This window comes from Artibeus jamaicensis, unplaced genomic scaffold, assembly GCF_021234435.1.
Source record: "Artibeus jamaicensis isolate MK-2021 breed Jamaican fruit bat unplaced genomic scaffold, CSHL_Jam_final contig_233, whole genome shotgun sequence".
NCBI classification, from domain to species: domain Eukaryota; kingdom Metazoa; phylum Chordata; class Mammalia; order Chiroptera; family Phyllostomidae; genus Artibeus; species Artibeus jamaicensis.
This window is the reverse complement of record NW_026521486.1, coordinates 16,366,522-16,394,234: the sequence shown is the minus strand read 5'-3', so window position 1 is coordinate 16,394,234 and position 27,713 is coordinate 16,366,522. Positions and strand designations below refer to the sequence as shown.

General features: G+C 38.5%; 2 protein-coding genes across 5 annotated transcripts in view; both read left to right on the top strand.

Moving 5' to 3' along the window:
* SCYL2 (SCY1 like pseudokinase 2) overlaps positions 1–27,713 on the top strand; it is a 59,823-nt gene that overhangs the window by 13,663 nt on the left and 18,447 nt on the right. For all 4 annotated transcript variants that reach the window (XM_053661736.1, XM_053661739.1, XM_053661738.1 and 1 more), the window contains exons 3-10: positions 5,202–5,359; positions 7,054–7,198; positions 14,649–14,798; positions 16,724–16,945; positions 17,367–17,483; positions 18,048–18,173; positions 18,770–18,946; positions 20,568–20,690. In XM_053661736.1, coding sequence (XP_053517711.1) covers positions 5,202–5,359; positions 7,054–7,198; positions 14,649–14,798; positions 16,724–16,945; positions 17,367–17,483; positions 18,048–18,173; positions 18,770–18,946; positions 20,568–20,690 — 1,218 coding nt within the window. The remainder of the gene's footprint in view (positions 1–5,201; positions 5,360–7,053; positions 7,199–14,648; positions 14,799–16,723; positions 16,946–17,366; positions 17,484–18,047; positions 18,174–18,769; positions 18,947–20,567; positions 20,691–27,713) is intronic.
* On the top strand, positions 21,358–25,287 carry LOC119060227 (actin-like protein 7B). The gene has a single exon (XM_037160213.2). The coding sequence runs from the start codon at positions 23,119–23,121 to the stop codon at positions 24,370–24,372; it is 1,254 nt and encodes a 417-aa protein (XP_037016108.2). The 5' UTR covers positions 21,358–23,118; the 3' UTR covers positions 24,373–25,287.

Below are 27,713 nucleotides of genomic sequence, written 5' to 3'. Positions count from 1 at the left end.
TTCCAGTGACTGTCACAGTCGTATCATGTGGATATGCGTTATTTGTCAGTTTTCCAAAATCAGCTTATTTCCCAAACAAGTCTATTATGAAGACTAAATTGGCTTTGATTTTATTATACTTTAATAAAATAGGGATCATGGTAGTATGTTAGACTGTGGTGTGTGGTTTATACCTGACCTGTAAATCTTGTTTTTAAAGTTTACCTGTATCTTCAATGCTGATTTGATTTGTCATTTTTGAATATTGTTTTCTTTCAATTCACCAAAAGCTCATCTACAAATTAAGTGGTTTCTTGGGTATTGACTCCGTAAAAAGCTCATGGAGTTTGTAAATGACAAACCTTCAACGCCAGCACAAATTGCTTTTACAATCAGTTATATAAGGGAAAGGTGAAAAAAATAAAATTTACATTATTTATTAAGGATGTGGTAACATAACAATGTCTTTGTGCTTAACTGGAAGTGTTGTAGGTGTCTGTGTCCATATCAGTAGTTCACATACTGACATACTCTCATAATGTTGGAGCTTCTGTTGCTGCTCATGGAACATGAGAATGAGACACAAATAATCGATAATTGACTAGATATTGTAAAATAATACAGCAGTACTCAATTGCTGACTGTCAGAACTGGGTTCTTTTAGGAAACTTTACTGCATCCCCCCGTCAGTCCCAAATTCATTGCTTTGAGGAAAAAGATAGTTTTGGAATATTTTAGTGTTCTCTATAGATAAGATTTTGAATTTTTTTCTTCTTTCACACCTTATGGGTCAGAACTGATTATTGTCTCTGGACTGCTGGCTAGTTCTTGAAGGAATGGCTAAGTCTTTACCCTCCTGGGCACTGAAGTCCTCGTTTTAATTTCTCCCTTAATTGAACAGTTTTAATTCCTTTTCAGTTGCCTTTTTATTAGAGGAAATCTTAGAAAATAGATAACTTAGAGTTTTGCTATTTAACATAGTAGCCACAAGCTATATATAGCTATTTCAATTAATTGAAATTAGATAAAATTAAATTCAGTTTTCCAGTTACACATTTCAAATGCTCCATAGACACATGTGGCTAGTATTGCCATATAGGACAATGAGGTATAGAACTTTCTGTGATCTTCAAGAAGCTGGGAGAAGAAAAAAGGAAAGAGATGATTTCCTTGATTCTTTTTTTTCCCTGTAAATGGGCATTGAGTTGAGGCTGGCGGGGGGGCAGTCTTTCTTACCCTCGCAGCCTTTCCTAATCTAGCATGTAGTGTGCTTGATTGCAGTTGTGTTACATAGCAGAATATATGATCTTAAATTTGACTTTAACTTTGATGTGAACACCAGGTTAGGGACTTGGGGCCAGGAGATTCTCATACCTAGTTTTTTGTTTTTTTTTTAATAGGGACTTGGGGCCAGAGGGGAAGGGAAGGAGAGAGGGAAAGAAACATCAATGTATGGTTGCCTTTCGTGAGTCCCCTGCTGGGAACTGGCCTGCAGGGAACTGGTCTACAACCTAGGCATGTGCCCTGACTGGGAATCGAACTGCGATTGTCTGGTTCGCAGGCCCGTGCTCAATCCACTGAGCTACACCAGCCAGGGCCTTCATACCTAGTTTTAATAGTTAAAAATATATAAGTATATATATATCTTATATCTTTCAGTCTTCTCAAAACCACCTTATTTTATAACTCATTCTAAATAAAAATTTAGGTTTTGTTTTATCGTTTGGAAAAAGGAATGTTGTCTCAAATGTCACATGGAAAAATGAAGAGTATGATGCTGCTTGGTAGTCGCCCCTGGCCAGTCGTGTGTGGTGCATGAAGTAGAGTTTACAGGGACTCTCTGTGTTTCAGAACCATCTCTGGTGGCTCTGAGGGACAGGTTAGTGGAGGCCATGATCGCTTCTAGGGAATCCCAGAAACATCGGTATATGTTAACTTAGATCTTATTCTTTAAACAGTCTTGTTTTTAGCAAGTGTTCAACTTTGTCGTGAGCAAAATAGCTTTTAAAAATTATAAATTAGGTCTATACCAAAATATATATACAGCCTCCATTTTGAGAAACGTTAGTTTTTTGAATAGACAATTTCATAGCTTTTTTTGTTTAAAGATAGGCTATTGACAAAAAATACTTTTTAGTGGCTAACTTTCTTTCCGGATGTATTTTAAAGAATACGAAGTGAATATGTGAACAATAGAGTGCCAAATATGGCTTACATTTTGTTTTAGTAATTCTTCTATAAAAAAAGGACCTCAGTTTTTATTTAGAGTTAACAGTTGTTGAATATTGGATGATCGCACTACATTATCTTTTCTGTATGTTTGAAAATTTTTGTAATGAAAAGTCTAAAAAGGTTTTAATTCAAGGTAATGAAAGGCTTCTAGTAATCGCTTATCTTTATTGACTACCAGTAGGTTTCTTTCTTCATGTGTAATACATATAAGGTGGCAGGAGTTGTGCACAAGTGGTATGTGTTAGCAGAGTGCTTAATAAAGTGAAGTACTAGAAGGAAAGCACAAATTAGAAATTGGGTGGTACGCTTTTTTTTTTTACTTTTATCAATTAGATGATAAAATATTTTACTTATTTTTAGAGAAGGGGTAAGGGAGGGAGAAAGAGAGGGAGAGAAACATCAATGTGTGGTTGCCTGTCCTGCACTCACTACTGGGACCTGGCTCACGAACCAGGCATGTGCCCTGGCTGGGAATGAAATCAGTGACCCTTTGGTTCACAGGCCAGTGCCCAGTCAGTCTACTGAGCCACACCAACCAGGGCCAATAATCTGTTCTGATGGAAGGTTATAAAGTGCAGGCTAAGAGTTTTCTCTTAGGATGTGAGTATGAGTTCTAAGGGGCTGCCATATTTTTTGGACCATAAGACACACCTAGGAGGAAAATAGGGAAAAACTTTGGAAGCAAAAAGTGTAAAGTATTTAATAACATAAATAACAATATTTCACCAATGTAAAATAAATGTAAACAGAACTCAACAGTAGCATTAACAATCATTGTTCCTCCCAAATTTGGGGTGAGGGAAGAAAAATGAGTCTTATAGTCTGAAAAATACGGTAGTTAATTAGTAACAACTTTGTTGAAATTGGTTTATTTTATTTATTGATTGAAACAAACACAATATTTTTAATGTAGTTGTTAACCTATTCTGATGTGTGCAGGAATCTTCCATCTTTGACTTAAATTAATGTCTGAGAGAGAATATTGTGTTATTTCTTTTTATGAACTGTAGTGTTCCTCCTTAAAGGTGGTGAAACTGCAGGAGCTCAAGAGCCATTTCACATGATCTTTTTTAAAGACTTGAAACATTGTGAAAAATAAACAGATTTAAATTGGATGCCTTTATAAAATGTGTTATAGCAGAACACTTACTAAAATAAGATTGTACACATAAATAGTGAAATAGGCACTTGAACTTCATTTGGTTTTAGTTCAAATTAATAGTACAGAGTACTCTTAGCTCCTGATTGTCCTGTGTCTCAAAATGTGCAAGAGGTAAGATAATGTACTTACATGTGAGTGCTACTTAAAGCTCTCAGAAGGTATATGTCATGTTTTACTGGAGTGCTTTATATATATTTACCATGTGTTATTTCGGGGGGTGGGGCACAATGGTATTTTTGCAAAGAATGCGGGCCCTAGGGTTAGGCTAATAAGGTTCGGGTTTTGATTCTTCACCTTACCAGTTGTGAAATCTTAGATAATGCTTTTACCTTCATAATTCCCTGTTCTTTGAATTGAGGATAATAACTGTTCTCATAGGGTTGCTTTCTGGAGTGGAATAATATCTAAAAAGTATACAGATGCTTGGGGGAATGGGACGTTGATATTCAGTAACTAGTCCTTTTATGTTATTACCACTTTTCAGACACTCAATTCTTTAATATCTTTAACTCATCTGTATATGTGTATGTATACATATGCATATATATGGAGCCTCCAACTTAAAACAAGTTGTATTTGAGAAATTTATTGGTTTGGAATTCTGCAGTGGGTATCTTATGTGATAAGGTTACTAGGCTAAGTTGTGAAAACAATCATAATGTGGTAAAAAATAATTAGAAGAGAAAGTAGTACAAATAAAAAGATAAGCTCTTGGATATTGATAGTTGAGTGGTAGATTTAATTAGACGATTTTGAAAGAGACTTTTACAGAAATTGTGGAAGAGCCATTAAAAACCTTTCATGGGGTGGGGAGGGCAGTGGGGGGTGCAGAGGAGGGTAAAGGGAAAATAAATGGTGAGAGATGGAGACCCGACTTGGGGTGGTGAACACACAGTACAGTGTACAGGTTGTGTCTTGTAGATTTGTGCACTAAAACCTGTATAATTTTGTTAACCAGTGTCACCCCAGTAAATTCAATACAAAATGGGAAAAACATCTTTCAAAGAATTTTGGAAGGCTAGGTTGATTCTTGCTAATTTTGCTTCTAGCTTATCAGTTTTCTTTTCATTTATGATAGAGTTCTAGCGTTGGTAATACATCAACTGTCAATAAGGGTGTTTTTTGACTAATTTGTTAAGATTGGGTAACTGGATGGAAACTGTTTTTCCTTAGGTAATTGAGAGAGAATAAAAGCAGATGACAGACAAAGAAAATGTTCGATTTTAGTAGTATAAAATAAGCTGTGAATGATCTCAAAGAGATGTGATGGGGGGAGCATTTTCCTGCGCTGGAAACTATTCCCATTAGTACCCATAGCGAGATGGGGGTAGGGAGGAAGGAGAGAGGGAAATTACATGCTATTCATATGCGAAATACTTATGAATTGGTTTTTGTATGAACAGTAACTCCCTGACACATACAGACTTTTTTTCAAGAAGCATTTTAAAATTTTGTAGTGTACTCCAGGGTTATCATTATGAATGGTATTTTTAATTTTTAAATACTTTTAACTTTGATCTCAATTCTGGTTATATAAGAGATTACTAGTAGGGGCAACACATTACACACAGTTCCTGTGTACCTCTGATACCAGAGTTCAGGTATGGAGATTTTCCTGTGTTCTCCCTAGATGAGGGCTCTGGGTCTCATACCATTAAGAATATTTAGATTTATTAATTATGGAGAAACCAGCTTTTAGATATCAGAAGGGTATCACAATGGTGCTAAAATTTATATGGTACTTTAGTTTTTGTAGACTATTGTGACACAATTAAAATTTACTTTTATGTATTCTTGATTAAAATTACTTACATAATTCTTTTATTAGGAAGTGGCTGTTTTTGTCTTTGATAAAAAGCTGATTGACAAATATCAAAAGTTTGAAAAGGATCAAATCATTGATTCTCTAAAACGAGGAGTCCAACAGTTAACTCGACTGCGACACCCTCGACTTCTTACTGTCCAGCATCCTTTAGAAGAATCCAGGTAAATCTTTATAAAAACTTATATAAAGGACTTCCTGAACAAATAGTTGAAAATAATTTTATATATGAAACCTGTCCATATAGTATACTGTCAGTGAAACATTTTTGTAAACCGAGTGTTGAGTTCTTAAAGATTAGTTATTTCCCTAAAATTTATTTGCATATTCTGTGTACACGTCTATTTTTGGAATAGTAACTGAAGCTTTGTTTACATTTGCAGTGAGTCTTTTTGCTTATTCTATGCTCAGCACTACAGTAGTCAAAGTAGAAGATGCAAGAGAAGTATAGAATACAGTCTGTGTGAAAATAGCTGTTCTTGTTAAATTTGCTAGAACTTCTTGTTCTCTTTTCATTGATTCACTCTTTGGGGGCGATTTTAATGTGTGTTCCAGGTACTGTTCTAGACATTTAACCTTCAGCTATGCCCAGCATGTTAGTCCATAGCCCTCAGTTACTGTACCATCTGTTTTTCTCAAGAGCGAGCTTGGGAACTATTGCTGAGAATGACAGGACAATGAAATTTATGTTGTCATCTTAACTGGATTCTCAAGCCTGTGGTACTTTTAATATTCTGTAGACACCCTACCTATAAAAACTCATAACCCCTAATTTTTTCTTTCTTCCTACTTAGCAGACTGTATTCCCTCTCTTAATTCAGAAGGTCTTTTAAAAAATATATTTATTTATTTTTAGAGAGAGAGGAAGAGAGGGAGAGAAACATCAGTGCAAGAGATGCTGATAGGTTGCCTCTCCTGTGCCCCCAGTTGGGGGCCCTGGCCCGTAACCCAGGAATGTGCCCTCACTGGGAATGGAACCGGTGACCTTTTGGTTTGCAGGCCAGCACTCAGTCCACTGAGCCACACCAGCCAGGGCTAATTCAGAAGCTCTTAATTAAATGGTTTGGCAAATGTGTTTGTAGACCCTAGGATTTTAAGAATAGGAGTGGAACAGGCAGGTGGAGAAACAGCTGGCAGGTTCCAGACTTCCCATCTCTTGAAGGAATAGGGATACTGAGACGCAAAGTTGGGTATTTGTCTTCCAAGTCTGAGCTCCTGATCATTACTCTATAAAGTTATTTAATGTTAATATCCAACATTTGAATTACTAAACATTCTTACACGTCAAAGAGCAGTAATTTTAAAAATTAAAAAATTCTGAGACCTTTCAAAGTGATATATAAAATAGATAAAAGCAAAGCTGCTCCGATTGAACTGGTTCTAGGGGACCTGGACCTGTTCCCTGTCCCCAGCTCCTCTTACCCAGAGGTGTCTGTGGGAAAGCTGTAGGCTCCTTTGAGCTTGTTCTGAAATTGATAGCCTTAGAAATAAGGATAATGTAGGAATAATATAACAATATTTTAAATCAGTTTATTCATTGTCCATAAAGAATATCAGTCATTCAAAAAGCATACTTGAAATGTTTTATTTCCTGACTTTTTAAGTATTAAAAAATATATAACAACTGTTATACCATTTAGTTTAAAGATTGTTGAATGATTTATCTAGTATAGTTCATATACAAAGCTTTCTGACTTTGGTCTGTTGGTTTAAGTTGTTATGTCAATGCTGAAAATGAATGTAAAATACTTTGTGTTCCTCTTGATAGTTTAATAGGACCACTAATGCTTTATGTGTATTTCATTTTGATAATGTGGGAAAAAATGATAGTGAATAACCTTTTTCTTTTTTAAAACAGGGATTGCTTGGCATTTTGTGCAGAACCAGTTTTTGCCAGTTTAGCCAATGTCCTAGGTAACTGGGAAAATCTGCCTTCTCCTGTGTCTGCAGACATTAAGGACTATAAACTTTATGATGTAGAAACCAAATATGGTTTGCTTCAGGTATGTATTTTTATTGATCATGTGGAATTTTTTCTTCAAAATTATTTTTGGCTATTTCAGACCTATTAGCCATATAAACTACTTTATGTAAACATTTGTATCTTTTCAGTAATTTAAAAATTATTTCTTTGTTTTAGAATATTCTATAGAGTTTATTTCTAGGCTTACATTATATTTTAATTGTTTGAAAGATAACATTGGTAGCCTTTAGAGGCACTTATTAACTGGTAGATGGGGTGGGGCGGTTCCCTTTTGATTTTATTTTTGAGTTTTAAACTTTGTGAATAAATTTCACAAATATTAAGTTGAAATAATGAAGTAGTTAATTAAAATAAATTATATCTGTAAAGAAATTATTTAATAGCTATTAAAAGATACAGTTGATCATTTTATATATGTCCACAATTTTTTAATTTTCCTTTCCCTGCTTAGCTAAATATCTTCAGCTCAACAGAGTAAATTTATGCAGAAGATTCTTAGTTCCTTGGGGACAGATATCATTCTATTTATTATTTTTAATGCCTTTATTAAGGTATAATTAATCTGCATACAAAAAACTTCACATATTTACATACATAGTTTTATAAATTTATACACCATTACAACAGTCATACTAATAATGCATATATCCAGACCCCCTCCAAGTTCCCTCATGCCCCTTACAATCTCTTGCCGCTGTTCTGATCTTTTATCTCTTGCACTGAAATGCTTTCTGTAACTACGTATTGAATTGTATTTTCTAGCATTTTATAAATGGTATTATAAAATATGTACTCTCTTTTTTGGCCTGGCTAGTTGTTTTGAAATTTATCTGTGTTGTTGTTGGTCAACACTCCTTTATTGCTGAGTAGTCTGTTGTAAGGCCATACCATGGTTCGTTTATGCATCCATCTGTTGGTGGTCATTTGGGTTGTGTATAGTTTTTGACTGTTGAAATAAAACTGCTGTGAACACTCATGTACAGGTTTTTAGATGGACATATGCTCATTTCTTTTGGTTAAATACCAAGGATTGGAAGGGCTAGATCCGATGATGTGTGTGTGTATATATATATATATTTAATTTTTAAAGAAACTGACAAACTTTTTCAAAGTGGTAGTACCATTTTATATGCCCTCTGCATTGTATGAGAATTCATTTTTTCCACATCTTTGCCAAAATGTGGTATGGTTGTTTCTTTTAATTTTAGCCATTCTCATAGGTGAAGGGTGATATTTTATTGTTTTAATTTGCATTTCTCTGATGAATAATGATGTTGAACACCTTTTCATATGCTTTTTTGTCATCTGAGTATCTTTTCTAGTGAAAATCTGTTAAGATCTTTTGCCCATTTTTTTAATGAATTGTTTTCTGTTATTGATTTCTGAGAGTTTTTTATATATTGTGGTCACACAAGTCCTTTGTTTTATATATGATTTCACAATATTTTCTCAGTCTGTGGCTTATCTCATGCTCTTAACAGTATGTGCTTTTTAATTGTGGTAAAATGCACATAGCATAAATTTTACTATCTTAACCGTTTTTAAGTCTGCAGTTCAGTGGCGTAAAGTACATTCATATTGTTGGCAGCCATCAGCGCCATCCATCTCCAGACCTCTTTTATTTGCAGAACTGAAGCTGGACCCACTGAACAGTAACTCCCACACTTCCCTCTCCACCTCCCAGTCCCTGGCAACCATGATTCTACTTTGTGTCTCTATGAATCTGTCTACTTTGGGTACCTTATATAGGTGGATTCAAATACTCTTTTCCTTTTGTGACTGGTTTATTTCACTTAGCATAATGTCCTAAAGGTTCGTCATGTTGTAGTATTCATGTTTTTTTGAGAAGCCAGCATACTGTTTTCTATAGCAGTTACACCATTTTACAGTCCTCTCAGTATGCACATGGGTTCTAATTTCTCCATTTGTTATTTTCTAGTTTTTGGTAGTAGTCATCCTAATGGGAGTGAGATGGTATCTCATTGTGGTTTTGATTAGCATTTCCTTAATGGTTAGTGAATTTGAGCATCTTTTCTTAGGCTTATTGGCTATTTGTATTAGCTCTTTGGTGAAAGGTCTGTTCAAGTTTTCTGCCTGTTTTTAGTAAGGTGGTTTTTCTTTTTTTTTTCTTTTAATATATTTTATTGATTATGCTGTTACAGTTGTTCTGTTTCCCCCCCTTCATTCCCCTCCACCCTACCCCCCATCCCCACCATTACCCCCCCTTTAGTTTTTGACCATGTGTCTCAAGTTCTTTAGATTCTATATTTCTCATACTATTCTTACCCTCCCCACTATCTATCTTCTACCTACCACCTATGCTACTTATTTTCTGTACCTTCTCCCCCCGTCTCCTCCTCCCACTCCCCTGTTGCTAACCCTCCTTGAGATCTTCATTTCTATGTTTCCACTCCTAGGATCTAGCTGTCCTTTTAGTTTGCTTTCATTTTAGGTGTGGTTGTTAATAACTGTGAGTTTGTTGTCCTTTCACTGTTCATGTTTTTTTAACTTCTTTTTCTTAGATAAGTCCCTTTAACATTTCATATAATAAGGGCTTGGTGATGATGAACTCCTTGAATTTGATCTTATCTGAGAAGCACTTTATCTGTCCTTCCATTCTAAATGAAAGTTTTGCTGGATAGAGCAATCTTGGATGTAGGTCTTTGGATTTCATGACTTGGAATACCTCTTTCCAGCCCCTTCTTGCCTGTAAGGTCTCTTTTGAGAAATACGCTGACAGTCTGATGGGAAGTCCTTTGTAGGTGACTGTCCCCTTATCTCTTGCTGCTTCTAGGATTCTCTCCTTCATTTTAATCTTGGCTAATGTAATTATGATGTGCCTTGGTGTGTTCCTTCTTGGGTCCAACTTCTTTGGGACTCTCTGAGCTTCCTGGATTTCCTGGAAGTCTATTTCCTTTGCCAGATTGGGGAAGTTCTCCTTTATTATTTGTTCAAATAAGTTTTCCACTCGTGGCTTTTCCTCTTCCCCTCTGGTACCCCTGTAATTCTGATGTTGGAGTGTTTAAAGATGTCCTGACAGTTCCTAAGCCTCTCTTCATTTTCTTGAATTCTTGTTTCTTCATTCTTTTCTGTTTGGTCATTTTTTTCCTCTTTCTGGTCCACTCCATTGATTTGAGTCCCAGTTTCCTTTCCATTACTATTGGTTTCCTGTGCATTTCCATTCATTTCAATTAGTTTAGCCTTCATATGTTCCTCTAATTTGTGACTAAAATCAACCAGTTCTGTGAGCATCCTGATCACCAGTGTTTTGAACTGTGCATCTGAAAGTTTGGCTATTTCTTCATTGCTTAGATTTATCGGCTCTGGGGCTCTGAGTTGTTTTTGATTCATGTTTTGATCTCTTCGTGCCTGTTACTTATAAGGAGTGGAGCCTTAGGTGTTTACCAGGGTGGGGCCACCCAGGTCGCTAGTTTGTGACACTGTACGTGGGGGCGGGGTCAGGGAGGGGCAATGGCAGTCCCCTCTGCCGCTTCCTGCCACTGGGCCCTGCACAGTTCGTCTCACCACTCACTCCTTCATTGGTTTATCTGCGCGCAAATGTGTGACTGTGGTCAGCCCTCAGTGAGTCTGCCCACTCTTCCACACCTGGGCTCCGCCTACAGCTGTCGGCATGCCCGAGTCGTGCACCTGGGTCGGTCCAGTGGATCTTTCCTGCCCGATCCCACTCTGCTGCTGGCTCTCCCTCTCTTACCGGTTTGGCTGAAGGGTTCGTTGTTATCAGACTTTTGTATAGTTCAGTTTTCGGTGGTTTGACTGCGTTTTTGTTGCTAAAACTTTGTTGCTTTTAAACTTGGTTGTGCGAGGAGGCACAGTGCTTCCACCTACACCTCCATCTTGGCGGAAGTCAGAGTGGTTTTTCTTTTTGTTGAGTTGCAGGAGCCCCTTATGTTATAGATATTAACCTATTGTCAGATACATGATTTGCAAATATTTTTTTCCATTTTGTTGATTTTTGTCCTTTTGATATATAGTGTTTTATTTTATTTAATTTGTTCTTGTTGTTGTTGCCTGTATCATATCTAAGAAATCATTGTCAAGTCCAGTGTCATGAAGTTTTCTCCTATGTTTTCTTCTAAGAGTGTCATAGTGATTGGGCTTATTGTTAGGTATTTAATCTGTTTTGCATTAATTTTTATGTACAGGGTGTGGAAAAAAGTAGACCTATGGTTTTAACGTGGAAAATGATACCATAATAAATAATAATACAAGACCTCTGTGTTTCACTACTCACAACTGTAAACCTACTTTTGCTCCACTATGTATGTGTTAACATATGTAACTTCATTCTTTTCATGTGGGAATTTAGTTTTCCTAGCACTTTTTATTGAATTCCTGTTCTTTCCCTGTTGAATGATCTTGGTATCTTTGTTGAAAATCATTAACCATGTGTACTAGAGTTTATTTATGGATTTCCTATTCTGTCCCATTGGTCTAAATATCTGCCATTATGCCAGTACCACACTGTAGCTTTGTAGTGAACATTTTCCTCTTAACCACAAAGTGGTTACACTGATTAAGTGAAATAATTATGTAAAAGTACCTACCAAATTAGTGTCTGAAATAATATGATAAGCATATAACAAGGGGTTTTTTTTCCTTAAAAATTTAGGAAAACTTTTGTAGGCTTGAAAAACTTTCCATGCTTTATAAATTATATTTTATAAATATGTACTTTTGAAAATTAAATCTTATGTGGAATTCATGGAGTCAGATGTTTTAGAATTGGAAAATACTCATTTGAAAAACATTAAGCTCCTAATTGCAGTAGTCACTGAGGGTACATATTCAGGCAGTTAGAAGTAGCAGGTTGTATTTCAGGGAGTGGTGAAGAATGAAATGGAAAACATAGAAAAGGTCTTTTGGTGATGGGAAACACGAAAGGATTTTAAGCAGGTAAACGACTTGGTCTGATGTACATTTTAGAGTACCATTCTAGAAAGTGGAATTTTGGGATGGGGAAAATATAAGGGGAATCATCCCTACTATCCAGAGTTACTTTTCAGAATCAGATACATAAATTTATAAGTGCTTAGTATAGTGCTTACATGCAAAAATAATTAATGATAGTTAAGAAAAAGAAAGTGTTGGTCATGCATCATAGGAAGGACTAGAGGTACAGAGTGAAGTTACACAGAGGTAGAATAGGCCCTGATGACTTAGAGTGGGAATGGGAGTTGGGAGTGGTGTGGAGTCTAATATGATTTCCTGCATTTATTAAGAAGCTGATACGTCAACATTTGAAATAATTCACTAGTGGGGACCTACACAGGTTCAATGACTTACTTGCTCAAAGTTGCAAGTGATGAAATGAGAAGAATCCAGATATCTTTTAAAATAATACTCTTTACAGGAAGAGTATTATTTACTCTTTACTCTTTACAGTCAACTCTTAACTGTTGACTTACCTTCATGTTGAAAGCTATAAGGGAGTTTTTAGAAAATTCATTTTCATATTTGTTTATTAATCAGATATTTACTTATCACCTATATGTTTGACATAGTTTTGGGTGCTGAAAGTGTGGCAGTGAACAAAATAGACACAAATTCCTGCCTTTTGGAATTTACAGTCTCATGGTGGAAGGAAGACAGTAATATATAGTACACTAGATTATAATGATAAATACTTGTGGAGAAAAACAGAATGAAGGGGGAAGGAGGGATAGTTTGCTTGGGGAGGGAAGGGGAGTTGCACTTTTGAATGGAGTAGTCAGGCATCTATCACTGAAAGGGGGGATACCTGAGTAAAGACCTGAAAAAAAGCAAACCATATAGATACCAGGGGAAAGAATGATCTAGGCAGAGAAAACAGCCACGGGTTCAAAGTCCCTGAGACATAGAATCTGCGTGACAGGTTCAAGGAACAATGAAATACCTGGAATGGTGCAGAGCAAATAAGAAGATGAGCAGGAGATAAGGCAGAGAGTTAATGAGTAGTTAGGTCTTTTTAGGCCCTGAAAGCCAGAGAAATACTTTGGATTTTACTGAGAGAGAGGAAAAGTCTTTGGGAGGTTTGAGCAGGAAAGTGAGGAATTACTCTAGCTGCTGTATTGAGAATTAAAGTATGTAACAGAGCAGCGATTTTCAACCTTTTTCATCTCATGGCACACACACAAAGTAATTACTAAAATTCTGTGGCACACAAAAAATATAAATTTTGCTGCTTCATTCACACTGTATGGCTATTGTTGTGTTAGCTGTTGTTATTTTTGTGTGTGTTTGACAGTCTAAGGGAAAAGAGGTCAGTACCCTTGACTAAAAAGTCAGGTATGGCATATTTTAAAAGTTCCTGCAGCACACCAGTTGAAAATTGCTGTAGTAAAGTAACAGCACAAACAAAGAGATGAGATAGATTGGCTGCTAGGGTCAGACAGGCCAGAAATGATGTTTCAGGGTAGGGAAGGTGGTAACAAATAGTCAGATTCTCAGTATGTATATTTTAATGATAAAGTTATTGAGATTTGCTATATAAGAAAAAGTGTAGTGTAAAATAACTCAAAGATTTTTGTCCCAAACAAATGGAAAAATGAGGTGGCCATTAACTGATACGGGACAGGCTGTAAGAGGAGAGATTTAAATTGTAGGGAAGCTGTTTTGGATTGTTCTAAGATGGAGATGCTTTAACGTTTGATGGGAGAGAAGTCAGGAAGGCAGCCAGATAATCAAGTCTGGACTTTAGAGCAACTTGAGAGTATTTCAGAGTAATTACCTTATAGATGGTATTTAAAGCTGTGAGAACACTGAGAACGAGTAGATGGGGAATAGAGAGGCTGAAACATTGAGTCCAGGAGGTTGGCGTAATGAGGAGGGGACAGTAAAATAAACTGAAAAGCAGTCTCCAAGGGAGTTGGGAGTAAGAGAGCATTAATGTGCCAAAATTCTGTTTTTGGAAACAAAATTGAGTCAGTCTTCGATTTTTGGTTAACCAATTCCATGGTAATCATGGCACAAATACTAATCCGATGTGAGAATGAGGGAGCATTAGTTACTATTTGAAAACTGAGCTCAATGCTATTCAGAAAAGCTGAATTTCAATATGACATGTAAGTATATACACATACAAGAATTAGAATCAAATTGACAAAGGTATCTTTTCATATTTACCATCTATAAATCAGGATCAAGGATTTTCTCACTTTTAAAAATCAGGAACTGAGTAAGTTCGGATAGCAGAGTGCTTTTGTATTACCTTTTCTTTTGCTTATGTGCTTATAGAAAAGAACTTGATAAATAGTTGTTCTCTGGTTTTATAACTTTGTCTTCTCTGCTGCTGGCTTCATTTATCCTGGCAACTGAGAATATCTACACTTTTGCATTTATGATGAAATTTGTTACCTGACATGTAAAAAGTTTTACTGGGAGAAGCAGCAGTTATGAGTTATGAGACATTTTATTATTGTAATTGAAAGTTTTATGTAATGTAAAAATGTCTGGTTATTTTTTATTTACAGGTTTCTGAAGGATTGTCATTTTTGCATAGCAGTGTGAAAATGGTTCATGGAAATATTACACCTGAAAATGTAATTTTGAATAAAAGTGGAGCCTGGAAAATAATGGGCTTTGATTTTTGTGTATCATCAGCCAATCCTTCTGAACAAGAGGTAATGAAGGTCTTAGTTTTCTAATTTTTTTTTAATTTAATTTTTTTATTGATTGTCATTACAGTTGTTCTATTCCCCCCTTCATTCCCCTCCACCCTACCCCCCGTCCCCACCATTACCCCCCCTTTAGTTTTTGACCATGTGTCTCAAGTTCTTTAGATTCTATATTTCCCATACTATTCTTGCCCCCCCAATTTATTTTCTATCTACTGTCTATGCTACTTATTTTCTGTACCTTCTCCTCCCTTCTCCTCCTCCCACTCCCCTGTTGCTAACCCTCCTTGAGATCTTCATTTCTATGTTTCCACTCCTGATCTAGCTGTCCTTTTAGTTTGCTTTTGTTTTAGGTGTGGTTGTTAATAACTGTGAGTTTGTTGTCCTTTCACTGTTCGTGTTTTTTTTAACTTCTTTTTCTTAGGTAAGTCCCTTTAACATTTCATAAAGTAAGGACTTGGTGATGATGAACTCCTTGAATTTGATCTTATCTGAGAAGCACTTTATCTGTCCTTCCATTCTAAATGAAAGTTTTGCTGGATAGAGCAATCTTGGATGTAGGTCTTTGGATTTCATGACTTGGAATACCTCTTTCCAGCCCCTTCTTGCCTGTAAGGTCTCTTTTGAGAAATACGCTGACAGTCTGATGGGAAGTCCTTTGTAGGTGACTGTCCCCTTAGCTCTTGCTGCTTCTAGGATTCTCTCCTTCATTTTAATCTTGGCTAATGTAATTATGATGTGCCTTGGTGTGTTTCTTCATCTTCTAATTTTTTAAAGCTGTGGAAATTTTTGACTGGAACGCATCTGGAACGGATTAGAGAATTTACAAGCCTGGTAAATGTATAGAAATAGGCTGCATGGTACAGTGGTATGTACCATGAAAATTACAGAAATCTACAGAAAATTTTTAGAGTTCATTGTATCTAAGAGTATTCTTCAGCTCATTAATTTCACACTGGTTAATGTTACTTGAGAAAAGGATATTAGAGTCAAGTAAATTTGAAAACTATTGGGTTATGGTGTTTTTCCTTCTCAGAATGTTAAACACTCTAACAAACACTGCTGCAAACCTCTACCATTATTTCCCCAACTTGTTGACCACAGAATCTTCTTTAGGAAGCATGATAACAGCAATAGCAACAGTAGCATTTACTGAAGCACTTTTCATGTATTTACTTATTTAATTCTTAAAACAAGTCAACTGAGGTATAGGAAAAATGCAGGCAAGGATGTTAGGTTCGTAGAATAAAATAACCTGTTCAAGTTTTGACGGGCCATCTGTGGTAGAGCTAGGAATTGAGTCATCTTTTTGGTCCCAACACTCCTGTTGCTTAGTGATTGTGGTACCTCTCTATTTATACTTGGAAGACCCTGCAGTATTTTAAGTCTTTACTATATGTAGTTGTTAAAGGGGCTTTGATGGATCCTGAAGTAGATTTGTAATTTAAACATTTTTAAGGGAAACTAAAATAATTTGTGTCATGCACTGTGGGTGGAGCACTGTCCCAGGCCTGTTTTTCCATTTGGTTAATCTTACAACAACCATTTGAACCTGTTAACTCAGTGATATAGCTAGTTAGTGAAAGAGCAAGGTTTCAAACGATAGTCTGTTCCAGCCCATACAACTTGAAGCCAGTGTATCATGAAACATAGGCCAGACCTCTCCATATTCATGCAGTATGATAAACTGATAATTGTCTTCTGGAAGAGAGCTCCACTAATCTCAGAAGTTAAACAGTTCTTTCTGTTATCTCTAAATTTGTTCCATGCACCTTCCAGATTTGGGAATTTGGGAATTTTAGGATTTAAGGTGGGGATGAGAGTTTTTACTTGTATGACTGCACATGAATTTAAAACTAGATTGTTACTGCCTGTTAAAGGCTTTCTTTAATTGAAATATTTAAGCTATGAATCTCTTTTTTGTCTTATAGCCCAAGTTTCCTTGTAAAGAATGGGACCCAAATTTACCATCATTGTGTCTTCCAAATCCTGAGTATTTGGCTCCTGAATACATCCTTTCTGTGAGCTGTGAAACAGCCAGTGATATGTACTCTTTAGGGACTGTCATTTATGCTGTATTTAACAAAGGGAAACCTGTATTTGAAGTTAACAAGCAAGATATTTACAAGAGTTTCAGTAGGCAGTTGGATCAGGTATTTGCCTTTAAATATTTGCTTGCATTAAAAATGTATTAACTGCTGCTTTGACTTTTTTTTCCTAAAATGTATTCAGAAAATTGAGTGTCTTGTATTTTAAGTTTGCATAAAATCAGCTTAAAAAAAGTAATTCTGTAATCAATGAGGATTAAAGTTTGTTACTTCAACTGTAATCATGGTGAATTTACTAGCTGAATATTAGAATATGTTAAAAATACTGGACATTTTGTTTTAGGAATAAAGCGTTTCAGGTAATAAAGATAAGTGTTTTAATTTTCATGTAGTAGTAGAATTAGCAATTTTTTTAAATTGAAACATCTTTCTGAGTACATTTTACGTTTCTCAAGTGGACTTGACAATATAAATGCATATCTGAATATTTTATATTCATATTTAATATTGTCACTTTTTTGAATAGTTGAGTCGTTTGGGATCTAGTTCACTTACAAATATACCTGAGGAAGTTCGTGAACATGTAAAACTACTGTTAAATGTAACTCCAACTGTAAGACCAGATGCAGATCAAATGACAAAGGTAAGTGAATACACATGAATTCCTGCCTTCGATGGAGGGACAAAAAAATCATTAACTGCTTCTAAAACAAGATTTAGTCAAATACAGTTCCCAGATAATACCCATGTTCTTGAATGTATTAATCATTTGGCTTCTTTTATTCTTAAACATTTTAAAAATTTATGTGTATAATTGCTGTGGTATAAAATTAAGATTTCAAATAAGCAAGAGTTCTAACAGTCACCATTAAATATGCAGAAATTTTGGCCATCCCAAGAATTTATAGCCTTCTAATTCACTCATATAAGCATGGACTTTAATAGATAAGTGATATTCTTTATACCTTCAAGATTTTTACTTAATCTTTCAATATTTTACTAGTTATGGAGAGAAAATGTTACTCCAGCCAACTCAAAAAAAATAATTTATTACTTCTTATTCTGATTTTTATAATTAGAATTTTTATGAAGTGATCTTTAGCATTTTGCTAAGTGTTCTGAATACTTTTTTCACTAAATTGTGGTGATTTCAGATATGAGAAGTGCTTTAATATTTATTAAAATAATATTATTTTCTGGTTTTTAGATTCCCTTCTTTGATGATGTTGGTGCAGTAACACTGCAGTATTTTGATACCTTATTCCAAAGAGATAATCTTCAGAAATCACAGTTTTTCAAAGGATTGCCAAAGGTTCTACCAAAACTGCCCAAGGTTTGTTGTTGATCAGTTTCTTACTATAGTCAGGACTTTAGAATTTAAAGTTTACTTCGACTTGCTCTAATGACTCTTCCAAAGAAATAAATGTAACTTATGACTATAAAAGACTGCAAACTGAAGCCAAAAGTTTAGTGGACCTTTTTTTTTCCTTTTTAATCCCCGCCCAAGGAGAGGTTTCTACTGATTTTAGAGAGAGAGGAAAGGAGGAAAGGGGAGTGGGGAGAGAGACAGACAGTCAGTGATGTGGGAGAGAAACATGGATCAGTTACCTCCTGGATGTACCTCCAGTCAGGGTTGACTGGGGATTGAACCCACAACTCAGGTATGTGCCCTGACTGGGAATCAAACCCACCACTTTTTGGTGTACAGGATAATGCTTCAACCAACTGAGCCACCCAGCCAGGGCCGTGGACCTTTTTAATATATTGTTCAAAAGTAATTAAATAGCATTTAAAAATTGGAAGGATAAATGTCAGAAGAGAAGCCCCATACTCTGTCATTGTGGAGTTCATTGTCTCACTAGCAAGTGTAATTTCAATGTTAATACTAAACACCTGAAATAAATTATGAAAACATTTTTTGCCTTTCAGCGTGTCATTGTGCAGAGAATTTTGCCCTCTTTGACTTCAGAATTTGTAAACCCTGACATGGTACCTTTTGTTTTGCCCAATGTTCTTCTAATTGCTGAAGAATGCACCAAAGAAGAATATGTCAAATTAATTCTACCTGAACTTGGCCCTGTCTTTAAGCAGCAAGAACCAATACAGGTATGTATATAGGTATTTTTCCTATTTATCTACTGTTCTTCGATGATGTTAATCAATGATGACTATCATCGAAAACAAAAGGAATGGATATCTGACATTTTAAAAAATGAGGTAAGTATAGAGACTTTTCTTTTCCATTAGTCTGCTGTTTTGCATGTTTGAAGTAAACTATTCCTAAAATTGTAATTGAACTCTCCAAGTAAATGTCTGCAGCTTTTCATAAGGTACCATCTCAGAAAATTGTAATGAGATTTTGTATGTGTTCCACTGTTCCCATTGCCCTTATTGAAAGTTATAGATTTGGATAAAGAAGGATTTATATTTTTCGTATGCTTCTGAGATTTTTTGTTCTTTTGTTATTCAGGATATTTGATTTGAAGATGGTTTATACCAGTATTTTTTCTTTATTTTATTGTTAATGAATAGTTTCATCAAAAAAGGGAAAATGGTGACAGTACCCAAAATTAACATGTATGTATTGTAAGTGCTGATGTAGACTCTATTACAATATTTATTTGCCAGATTCGTGGTAGTCTTGGGTTTAGGAGCACTAGGATCATACACCTGGGTTGGAATTGTCCTTTAAGAGTGAGCAAGTCATTACTCTCTAAAGCTTCTATTTTGGTCATTTCCAAAATGAAAGAGGTTGTTGAGAGTGAATGAAATTTCCTGGCACATAGTAAATATTACGTGCCTCTGCAACTACATGGCACTAGCTTATTGGTGAATTCTCAACCACCTGATTTAATGGTTTTGTGGCAGGCTGTTTGCAGTCCTTCCCTTGAAAGGAGGGGAACAGGAGGACGTCTGCGGCAGTAAGGCAGGAGTTCCTGCAGCTAAGGAAAGGGCAGGTGAGGGAACTGTGGGCTTTGAAGCAGAATTAGGCAAACATTGTGAAGCTGTCGGGAGAGAAAGTAGTGAGTAGTGGAGCCACATGGTCACTACGCTCTGCGTCAGTCAAGATAGTATCCTAAGGAATCTATCGTTTGAATTCTTACTTGTCTCCATTCTTTGGTACTCTTTTTTTTCCTTAGTAGTCCAGCTAAAAATTCCTTCTGAAACATTTTAACCAAGCCTTGGCAAGACTAACTGTTCCTCAGGAACAGAAGGGGCAGTTTGTTCCTTATGATTTAGGTATGTAGTAACAGCTAGGTGGAAAAATGAATTGAAATGTTTATTTCTAGAATTTTTCCTGACAATCATTTTTACTATTCTCTTGAGCTGTACCTTTTCTTCTTCTCTTGAGCCCTCAGAAGCCGAGTGATAGAATTTACTTTTATGGGCCTTGTGGTTTTGCTGCCCTCAGCCTTTTATTTTCTTACCCAGTTGCTTTCCAGATAGTTGGTACTTGTTGATGAGTGACGTATTACTAAAGATATGTGAGAGTTAGGAAATGGGCCTTTATTTAAATGTCTAAACTGAGGGCAGATGTTAAATATTTTGCTTCCAGAAATGTAAGAGACTTGATTTGTATGTTTTTTGTCTTCCATGCTCTCAGGCTAGCAACATGGTGAGTGTCAAAATATATAACCTACTCTTTAGAAGATACTTTAAATTTTGGCATGTGTAAAGTCACATAAAGATTCTGGACTTTAATACATCGTTCCCTTTTTCTATACAGATTTTATTAATTTTCTTACAAAAAATGGATTTGCTACTAACCAAAACTCCTCCTGATGAGATAAAGAACAGCGTCCTGCCAATGGTTTACAGAGCACTAGAGGCTCCTTCCATTCAGATCCAGGTAAAGCATTTGATTTTCTTCTTCTTTAATGACGATTTCGAATGATGATTTTGGGTTAGAGTCAAAATCTTTTATGTAAAGCTCAGTAGTATATATTAATTCCTTAACTTGCATTATACACTGTTACTAAAATGTACCCACTCTTAACTAAATTATTTTATTTATTTATGTATTTATTTATTTTTCCATAAGCATTGCCTTAAAATAGCATAAGAGTTGTCACATGGAAGAATTAGCTTGCCCTGTACAACCTCGAAGGTGGACCCAAGACCAGTTAATGTCCTCTTCCCAGAGGTCCATATGTAAACCCAGTGTGAGGAAGAGTCTGGGACCCACCGCTGTTTCTGCCGGAGCACGTGTCCGATCCTTAGGTTCTGTGATTTGTGACACCACCAGTGGAGCTTGGTGGTGCTCATCACTTTAATCGTTATGAAGTTGTTCCCCACATAATCCAGTTTCAAAGTGCCATGTTCCAAGAAACAGTTCAGCAATAAAAAATGCCCCCGAGTTCTTCATTAACATTCTTACATGCTTGATAGCAGCATTGACTGTGTCTTAAAATCCCCTTTTTATTTCCCTAGCCACATAACCTAATCCCTCAGCTATTTCTGCTTTTCTTCCTTTTTTTTTTTTTTCAAAGATTTTATTTATTTATCTTTAGAGGGGAAGGGAAGGAAAGAAGGAGAGACACATCAATGTATGGTTGCCTATAGTGTGTCCCCTGCTGGGAACTGGCCTGCAACCCAAGCATGTGCCCTGACTGGGAATCGAACCATGGTTGCTTGGTTCCCAGGCCCGCGCTCAATCCACTGAGCTACGCCAGCCAGGGCTATTTCTGCTTTTCTTAATTTTCTCTGAAAACTTCTTCAACCCCAGTTGTTTCTCTTCCCTTTTTTCTCTTACTTCTTTATCACCAAAACCCTAATATGTTTGTTTTCTGGTGGGGTCTGGGGCAATTTTGGATGGAGGGGCCCGTGGGAATGCAATGAATGTGTCCATTCTGATGACCAACCATCTTTCTTCCCTTGGACAGAGGTAAGAGGTTCATGTTTCTCCCTCACTTTCCACATGTAATCCGGTCAATCTAATGGAAGTACAGCGCTCGAGGCTAGAGCTGGCATGGGAGCCAACCAGAGAAGGCCCCAAATGCCAGAGCAAGAGCCTGGGTTGAACTGAGGACAGTCGGGGAACGAACCTTCAGCACGTTGTAGAACCTGTCCCTTGTGCTCTTCCACACTGCCACAGCCCTGGTTTGGTCCTCCTTCGAGTCTTACAGGAAGTTCTTCATTTCTCCTTATAGGTCTCAGAGTTTTGCCCCTTTATATTACAGCTGAACACAGATTTTTCTAAAGTTTTTAGTAGTCAAATCTGACCACTAGTCTGATTAGAGTCTTTATTGTTTTCCAGCTGTCCTCAATTCAATCCAAGCTCCTACTCCTAGTGTTCGAGGTTCTCCCTGGTTGGCTGTATGACCCCTCTAGTTTCATCCAGTTTTCCAAACACCTTAAGTACAGGCAGGTCCCCACTCTGTCCCTCTCTCAGCCTTTGCTCAGGCTGCGCTCTCTGCTGGGGATACTTTTCTCTCAACCACCTGACAAATGCCCACATATCTTTCAGAACTCAACTTGGTCATCACCTCTCTCAGGAACCTTTTGACCCCCTCTCTCCAATGACTGCTCCCTTTTTTATGCACTTCTGTTCTCCCAATAGACTTTCACTGGCAGACTCCTCTGCATCCATTCCATCTTCTTCCCACCGAGACTGGGCACTGGTTGTGGCTGAGTTTCTGTCACTGGTAGGCTGTACTTTGCTGGACCCACCATAAAGCCCAGTAAATGTTAAAGGAATGAAAGTACTGTTGGGATCCTCATACTCTATAGGCAAACCTGGTGCACTGGAGTTGGATGAATTTTCATTAAACTACTAACACTCCAAGAGCTGTCTGCTTGTGGGAAAGGCATTAGAATTATGAGCCTCCATTTCCTCAGGTCTACCTACCCATGGGATTCTGTTAAGTAACATATGAGGTTTCTGGTACAATGCCTGGCTTACTGTAAGGGTTCAAATATACATCACTCATACAGCCAAGAAGTAGAGGAGGAAAAGGTATTTGTCTGTTTAGTGAACAGAGGATTAGAAGCATGGATTTAAGGGGTCAGGAGCAAAAAACTCTTAAGACACCAGTGTGCTTGGGCTTTTGTGCTGCCCACCTACTCTGCCCAGAGCAGAGTCAAGCTAAGTAGATAGGATTAGGGGTGGCAGATCACGGGCCTGCAAAAGCCAGTCCCTCCCCTGGCTATTGGAATGGACCCGCCCACAGTGACATCACAATCCCAAGTGGTTCCCAAGGCACTGTTGGAGGTGGACCCTCATATCTCTCCACGGAGCTCTAGGATGTGGATGTGAGAAAGGTGAGCAAGGAAGGCAGATGACAACGAGAAACAGCTCAAGCCCCACACTTGTGGGCACAGGTCAAGGTGACCCTGGAGAGGCAGAAACACTGTCAGCTCTTGATGCTGGTACTTGGGACATAGATGCAGCCACTCAGTTGAAGATGAAGCCCAAGAATGTACGCAAGATCAAGGCACTCATCATTGACCTGGGCTCACAGTACTGCAAGTGTGGCTATGCAGGAGAGCCGAGGCCCACCTACTTCATTTCCTCCACGGTGGGCAAGCGCCACTCCGAGGCAGCTGATGTGGGCGACACCCACAAAGAGATCTATGTGGGCCATGAGCTGCTCAACATGGAGGAACCTGTGAAGCTGGTTAACCCTCTGAAATATGGTGTTGTGATGGACTGGGACTGTGTCCAGAACATCTGGGAGTACATCTTCCACACGGTCATGAAGATCCGCCCTGAAGAGTATGCTGTGCTGGTGTCTGACCCCCCACTCAGCCCCAGCAGTAACCGGGAGAAGTATGCAGAGCTCATGTTTGAGACCTTTGGCTTCCCTGCCATGCATGTGACATCTCAGTCACTGCTGTCCATCTACTCCTATGGAAAGACCACAGGGCTGGTGGTGGAGAGCGGGCATGGTGTCTCTCATGTGGTCCCCATCTCAGAGGGCAACGTGCTGCCAGGCCTGACGGTCCGTGCTGATTATGCTGGGAGGGACCTTACCAACTACCTGCGGCAGCTGCTCAACAAGGCTGGCCACGAGCTCACTGACAACCACCTGCACATTGTCGAGCATGTCAAGAAGACCTGCTGCTACTCGGCTCTCCTGCCCGAGGAGGAGCTTGGCCTGCCCCTGGAGGAGCTGCGTGTAGACTACGAGCTCCCTGATGGCAAGCTCATCACCATTGGCCATGAGCGCTTCCAGTGCGCCGAGATGCTCTTCAAACCCAGCCTGGTGGGCAGCACCCAGCCCGGCCTCCCTGTGCTCACAGCCACTTGCCTGGGCCACTGCCAGGAGGCAGGCTTCAAAGAGGAGATGGCCGCCAACGTGCTGCTGTGTGGCGGCTGCACCATGCTGGATGGCTTTCCCGAGCGCTTTCAGAGGGAGTTGAGCCGCCTCTGCCCCCGGGACAGCCTCACAGTATCTGCTGCACCCGAGAGGAAGACTTCTGTGTGGACTGGTGGCTCCATCTTGGCATCCCTGCAGACCTTCCAGGAGTTCTGGGTCAGCAAGGAAGAATTTGAGGAGCAGGGCAGTGCAGCCATCCACATCAAGTGCTGAGCAGTGGTACCCAGGCCAGGACTTGTGGGCAGGTGACCTCTGGTCACGCTATATATTTTATAGAATTTCACATAAAATTTTAATACAACGGCTCTCGTCCAGTCTGAATTTCTTTCTTTAGTCTGATAGAAAAAAGTGGTGGGGAGTTGATTTTAGAGGTATTAGCACCTTTTGCTCTGTTGGGGCAGAAGCAGCAGGGATAGGAGGCCACTAGGAGGGGCTCCCCTCACTGGCTCCTCCCCAAATGAGGGTGACATCTCAGAGCTCAGAGTGTGGCTTCCCATTGGGTCATCATGGGGCAACACTCAACCAGGAGTCTGACTTCCATCTCCCGTTTCTGCCCATAGCGTCATCAGTGCGCGATTGCCCCAGGCTCCCTCACTCACCTCCCCTGGTTTCTGCTCCCTTCAAAGGTACAGCCCACAGGTGTGCGTCTCCTGAGTAGGACGGGCCTTTCCTGCTCATCTGCCTTTCACCTTCAGCCAAAATTGCAGCTTTTTTTGCAGTAACACAAAGTAGAGCCACTGAATCCAGAGGATATGGAAGGAACCAGAGGGTCCTTTGGAAGCCATGTGGTTTTCTTCCTGTAGAGGTGGGGAACTGAGGACCAGGATGGAGGGGGCCATGCTGGTTAGTAGATGAGTCCAGGTGGTCTGACCCAGGTCATGATCAATTCCAGAAGGGCAAACATGGGTGGTTGACTTTGGGCTGCTATAACAGAATACCACAGACCAGGTGGCTTATCAAAAATAGAAATTTACTTCTTACAGTTCTTGAGATCAGAAGTCCCAAATTAGGGTCCCAGCATGGCCAGGTTTTAGTGAAGGCCCTCTTCTGGGTTGCAGACTGCCGACATCTTGCTGTGTTCTCACATGGTGGAAGGGATCTTTTAACTAACTTGAAGAATCAATTGACAAGTACCCGTATTAATGAAGTAAAATGATTCATTGATTTTATTTGTCAGAAATATACTGTTCTGGAAGGTTTGATTGATTATAGTTTATTGTATAGTTTATGTTAATTTTTTCTTTAAAAAATTAACATATGAATTAAAGTGTTAAATATATATATGTCTTTTTCTTATAAAAACGTTGAGTGGGTTCTTCCCATACTTATAAGGTTTTTTCATGCTTAGTAACATAATCTATTCAGAAATGCTCCTTCTGTATTGAAACTAATATGTAAGCAGGTAGAAAAGCAAACAGTAATTTAGTGTAGTCATTGCTAATCCATTTGTAGTCATGCTGCTGTATCACGAAGGTGATGTTCTTTGCCAAACTTGGTTTTGTAGCTTTGCTGTTAAAATTTTAGTTCTAGGGGTCTCTGTCTGGAAAAAAAATTACTATTAAAAGTGTAATTTATTTTTGTTATTTTTTCTTTACATTGGAAAATGTGTATTAAGAACATCCCACTGTAAAAATGGTTTCATATTTAAATTTATAAATTCTTTGCTACTATAGAAATTTTGTACACTTATAAGAAAAGCATAGGATTTTAATTTTTGAAAGTTATTGTCCAAAGTTTTTTTTTTTAAAGATTTTATTTATTTTTTAGAGAGGGGAAGGGAGGGAGAAAGAAAGGGAGAGAAACATCCATGTGTGGTTGCCTCTCATGTGTCCCCTACTGGGGACCTGGCCCGAAACCCAGGCATGTGCCCCTAGACTGCGAATGGAACTGGCGACCCTTTGGTTCTCAGGGTGGCACTCAACCACTGAGCCGCACCAGCCAGGGCCAAAGTTTTGCTTTTTAATGTGAGCCTAATAACACATATAAAGTCGCTTTTTTTTTAATTCAGTTCAGTCTTTGTCTCCTAAGTTCTTTTGTTTATTCAAGTTGTGAAGTTGAGGTTAAAATTGTTTTCTTTATGAGGTCTTGCCTTTTTAAAGGTGAGGATAAGTTGCCTTTGTCCGAATGACATGGGGTGATTGGGGTTAGTGTACTATACATCTACTCTTTAGCTCTTTCCAAAGGAGTTGTCAGTACAGCTTCTTGAAATGTTCCCGCAGGCCCTGTATAGCCAACCTGGGTTTATATTCAGTGAGATTAGGAAGGAGAGGGAAGGTTAAGTGATTTAACCTTCCTATAAAGAAAAAAGGCTACTTTTCTTTATAAGGGAGTTCATTTTGCCCATGGGTATCAGGCAGTATTTTAGTGAAATAGTTAAAGCAACATTTATGACATTACTTAATATGTGTTAACCACCAGTCCAGTTAACTAGTATCAACCTTACTTGGTCAGAGTCTGATAAAGCCTGTCTAAGCTCTAGAAGAGTCCTAGAGCACAGGTGGCAAACACAGGGGCCGAGGGCCAAATCTGGCCCTCCGGAGACGCCTTGTTTTACCTGGCCTGGCACCTTGTTTCTATCTGGTGGCAGCACCAAGTTCTCACTTAACTGTTAAGGAGTAGTTTCATTTATACAGCCCTAAAATTACTTTCAGCCCTTTGAAGGCAACCTCGAGGCTGATGTGGCCCCTTGTGAAAGAGTTTGATGCCCCATCCCAGAGCAAGAGCAAGAAACAAAAATCTTTTCCTCAAGCTCCACACAGACACATGGCTAGAAAGTAACTTCTGAAACTCAGTTTCAATCTCCTGTTCTTAGGTTCTTCAATCTACCTTCTCTGATGGAGAGAGCTCTCCCCTCCTTTTGCTAAGTGATTTAATCATGACTCAAGATTGGCCTCTTTGTAATTTGCTAGATTATACATCATAGTTCTCTCTCTCTGCCCCTCACCAGCCTCCCCCCATCAATTAAAGACATCTTTCTCCTCTGGTAAGAGGAATGCGGTATCTCACTGACTGCTCACTCTTGTTTATTCTCTCCCCTCTGTGGAAAATGTTTTCTTAAATGTAGCTTGTGTATCTTATCCTCAGTGATGCCACTCAATTAGTACAAAGTAATACTGAGTGTATACAAACATATAACTCTCGGAGACTTCCGCCAAGATGGAGGTATAGGTGGATGTGCCGTGCCTTCTCACACAACCAAGTTTAGGGACAACTAAATATTAGCATCAGAAAACACAACCAGAACACGGAAAATTGAACTTTTCGGAAGTCCGGTAACAACAAATTCTTCAGCCCGACCGGTAAGGGGCGAAACCGGCGTCTCGTGAGGGGTTGCACAGGACTCCGGTTGGACGGACCCAGGAGCGGAATCCAGACGCGCGAATCCAGACGCACGGGTTCCAAACCCAGGATTGGACCTAGTGAGCGACCGAGCGACCCACCGGGTGAGCGACTGCTGAGGAGACAGTGGGGAGGCGGTGCTGCGTGTTGACTGCAGTTGCCTATCTGTGGGCGAGCGGACAGGCGAGGAAGTGGGCGCTTGGACCGGGCCCGGC

Excerpts from the sequence above, each read along its gene's own strand:
- LOC119060227 (XM_037160213.2), top strand. The coding sequence starts at position 23,119 with ATGACAACGAGAAACAGCTCAAGCCCCACACTTGTGGGCACAGGTCAA.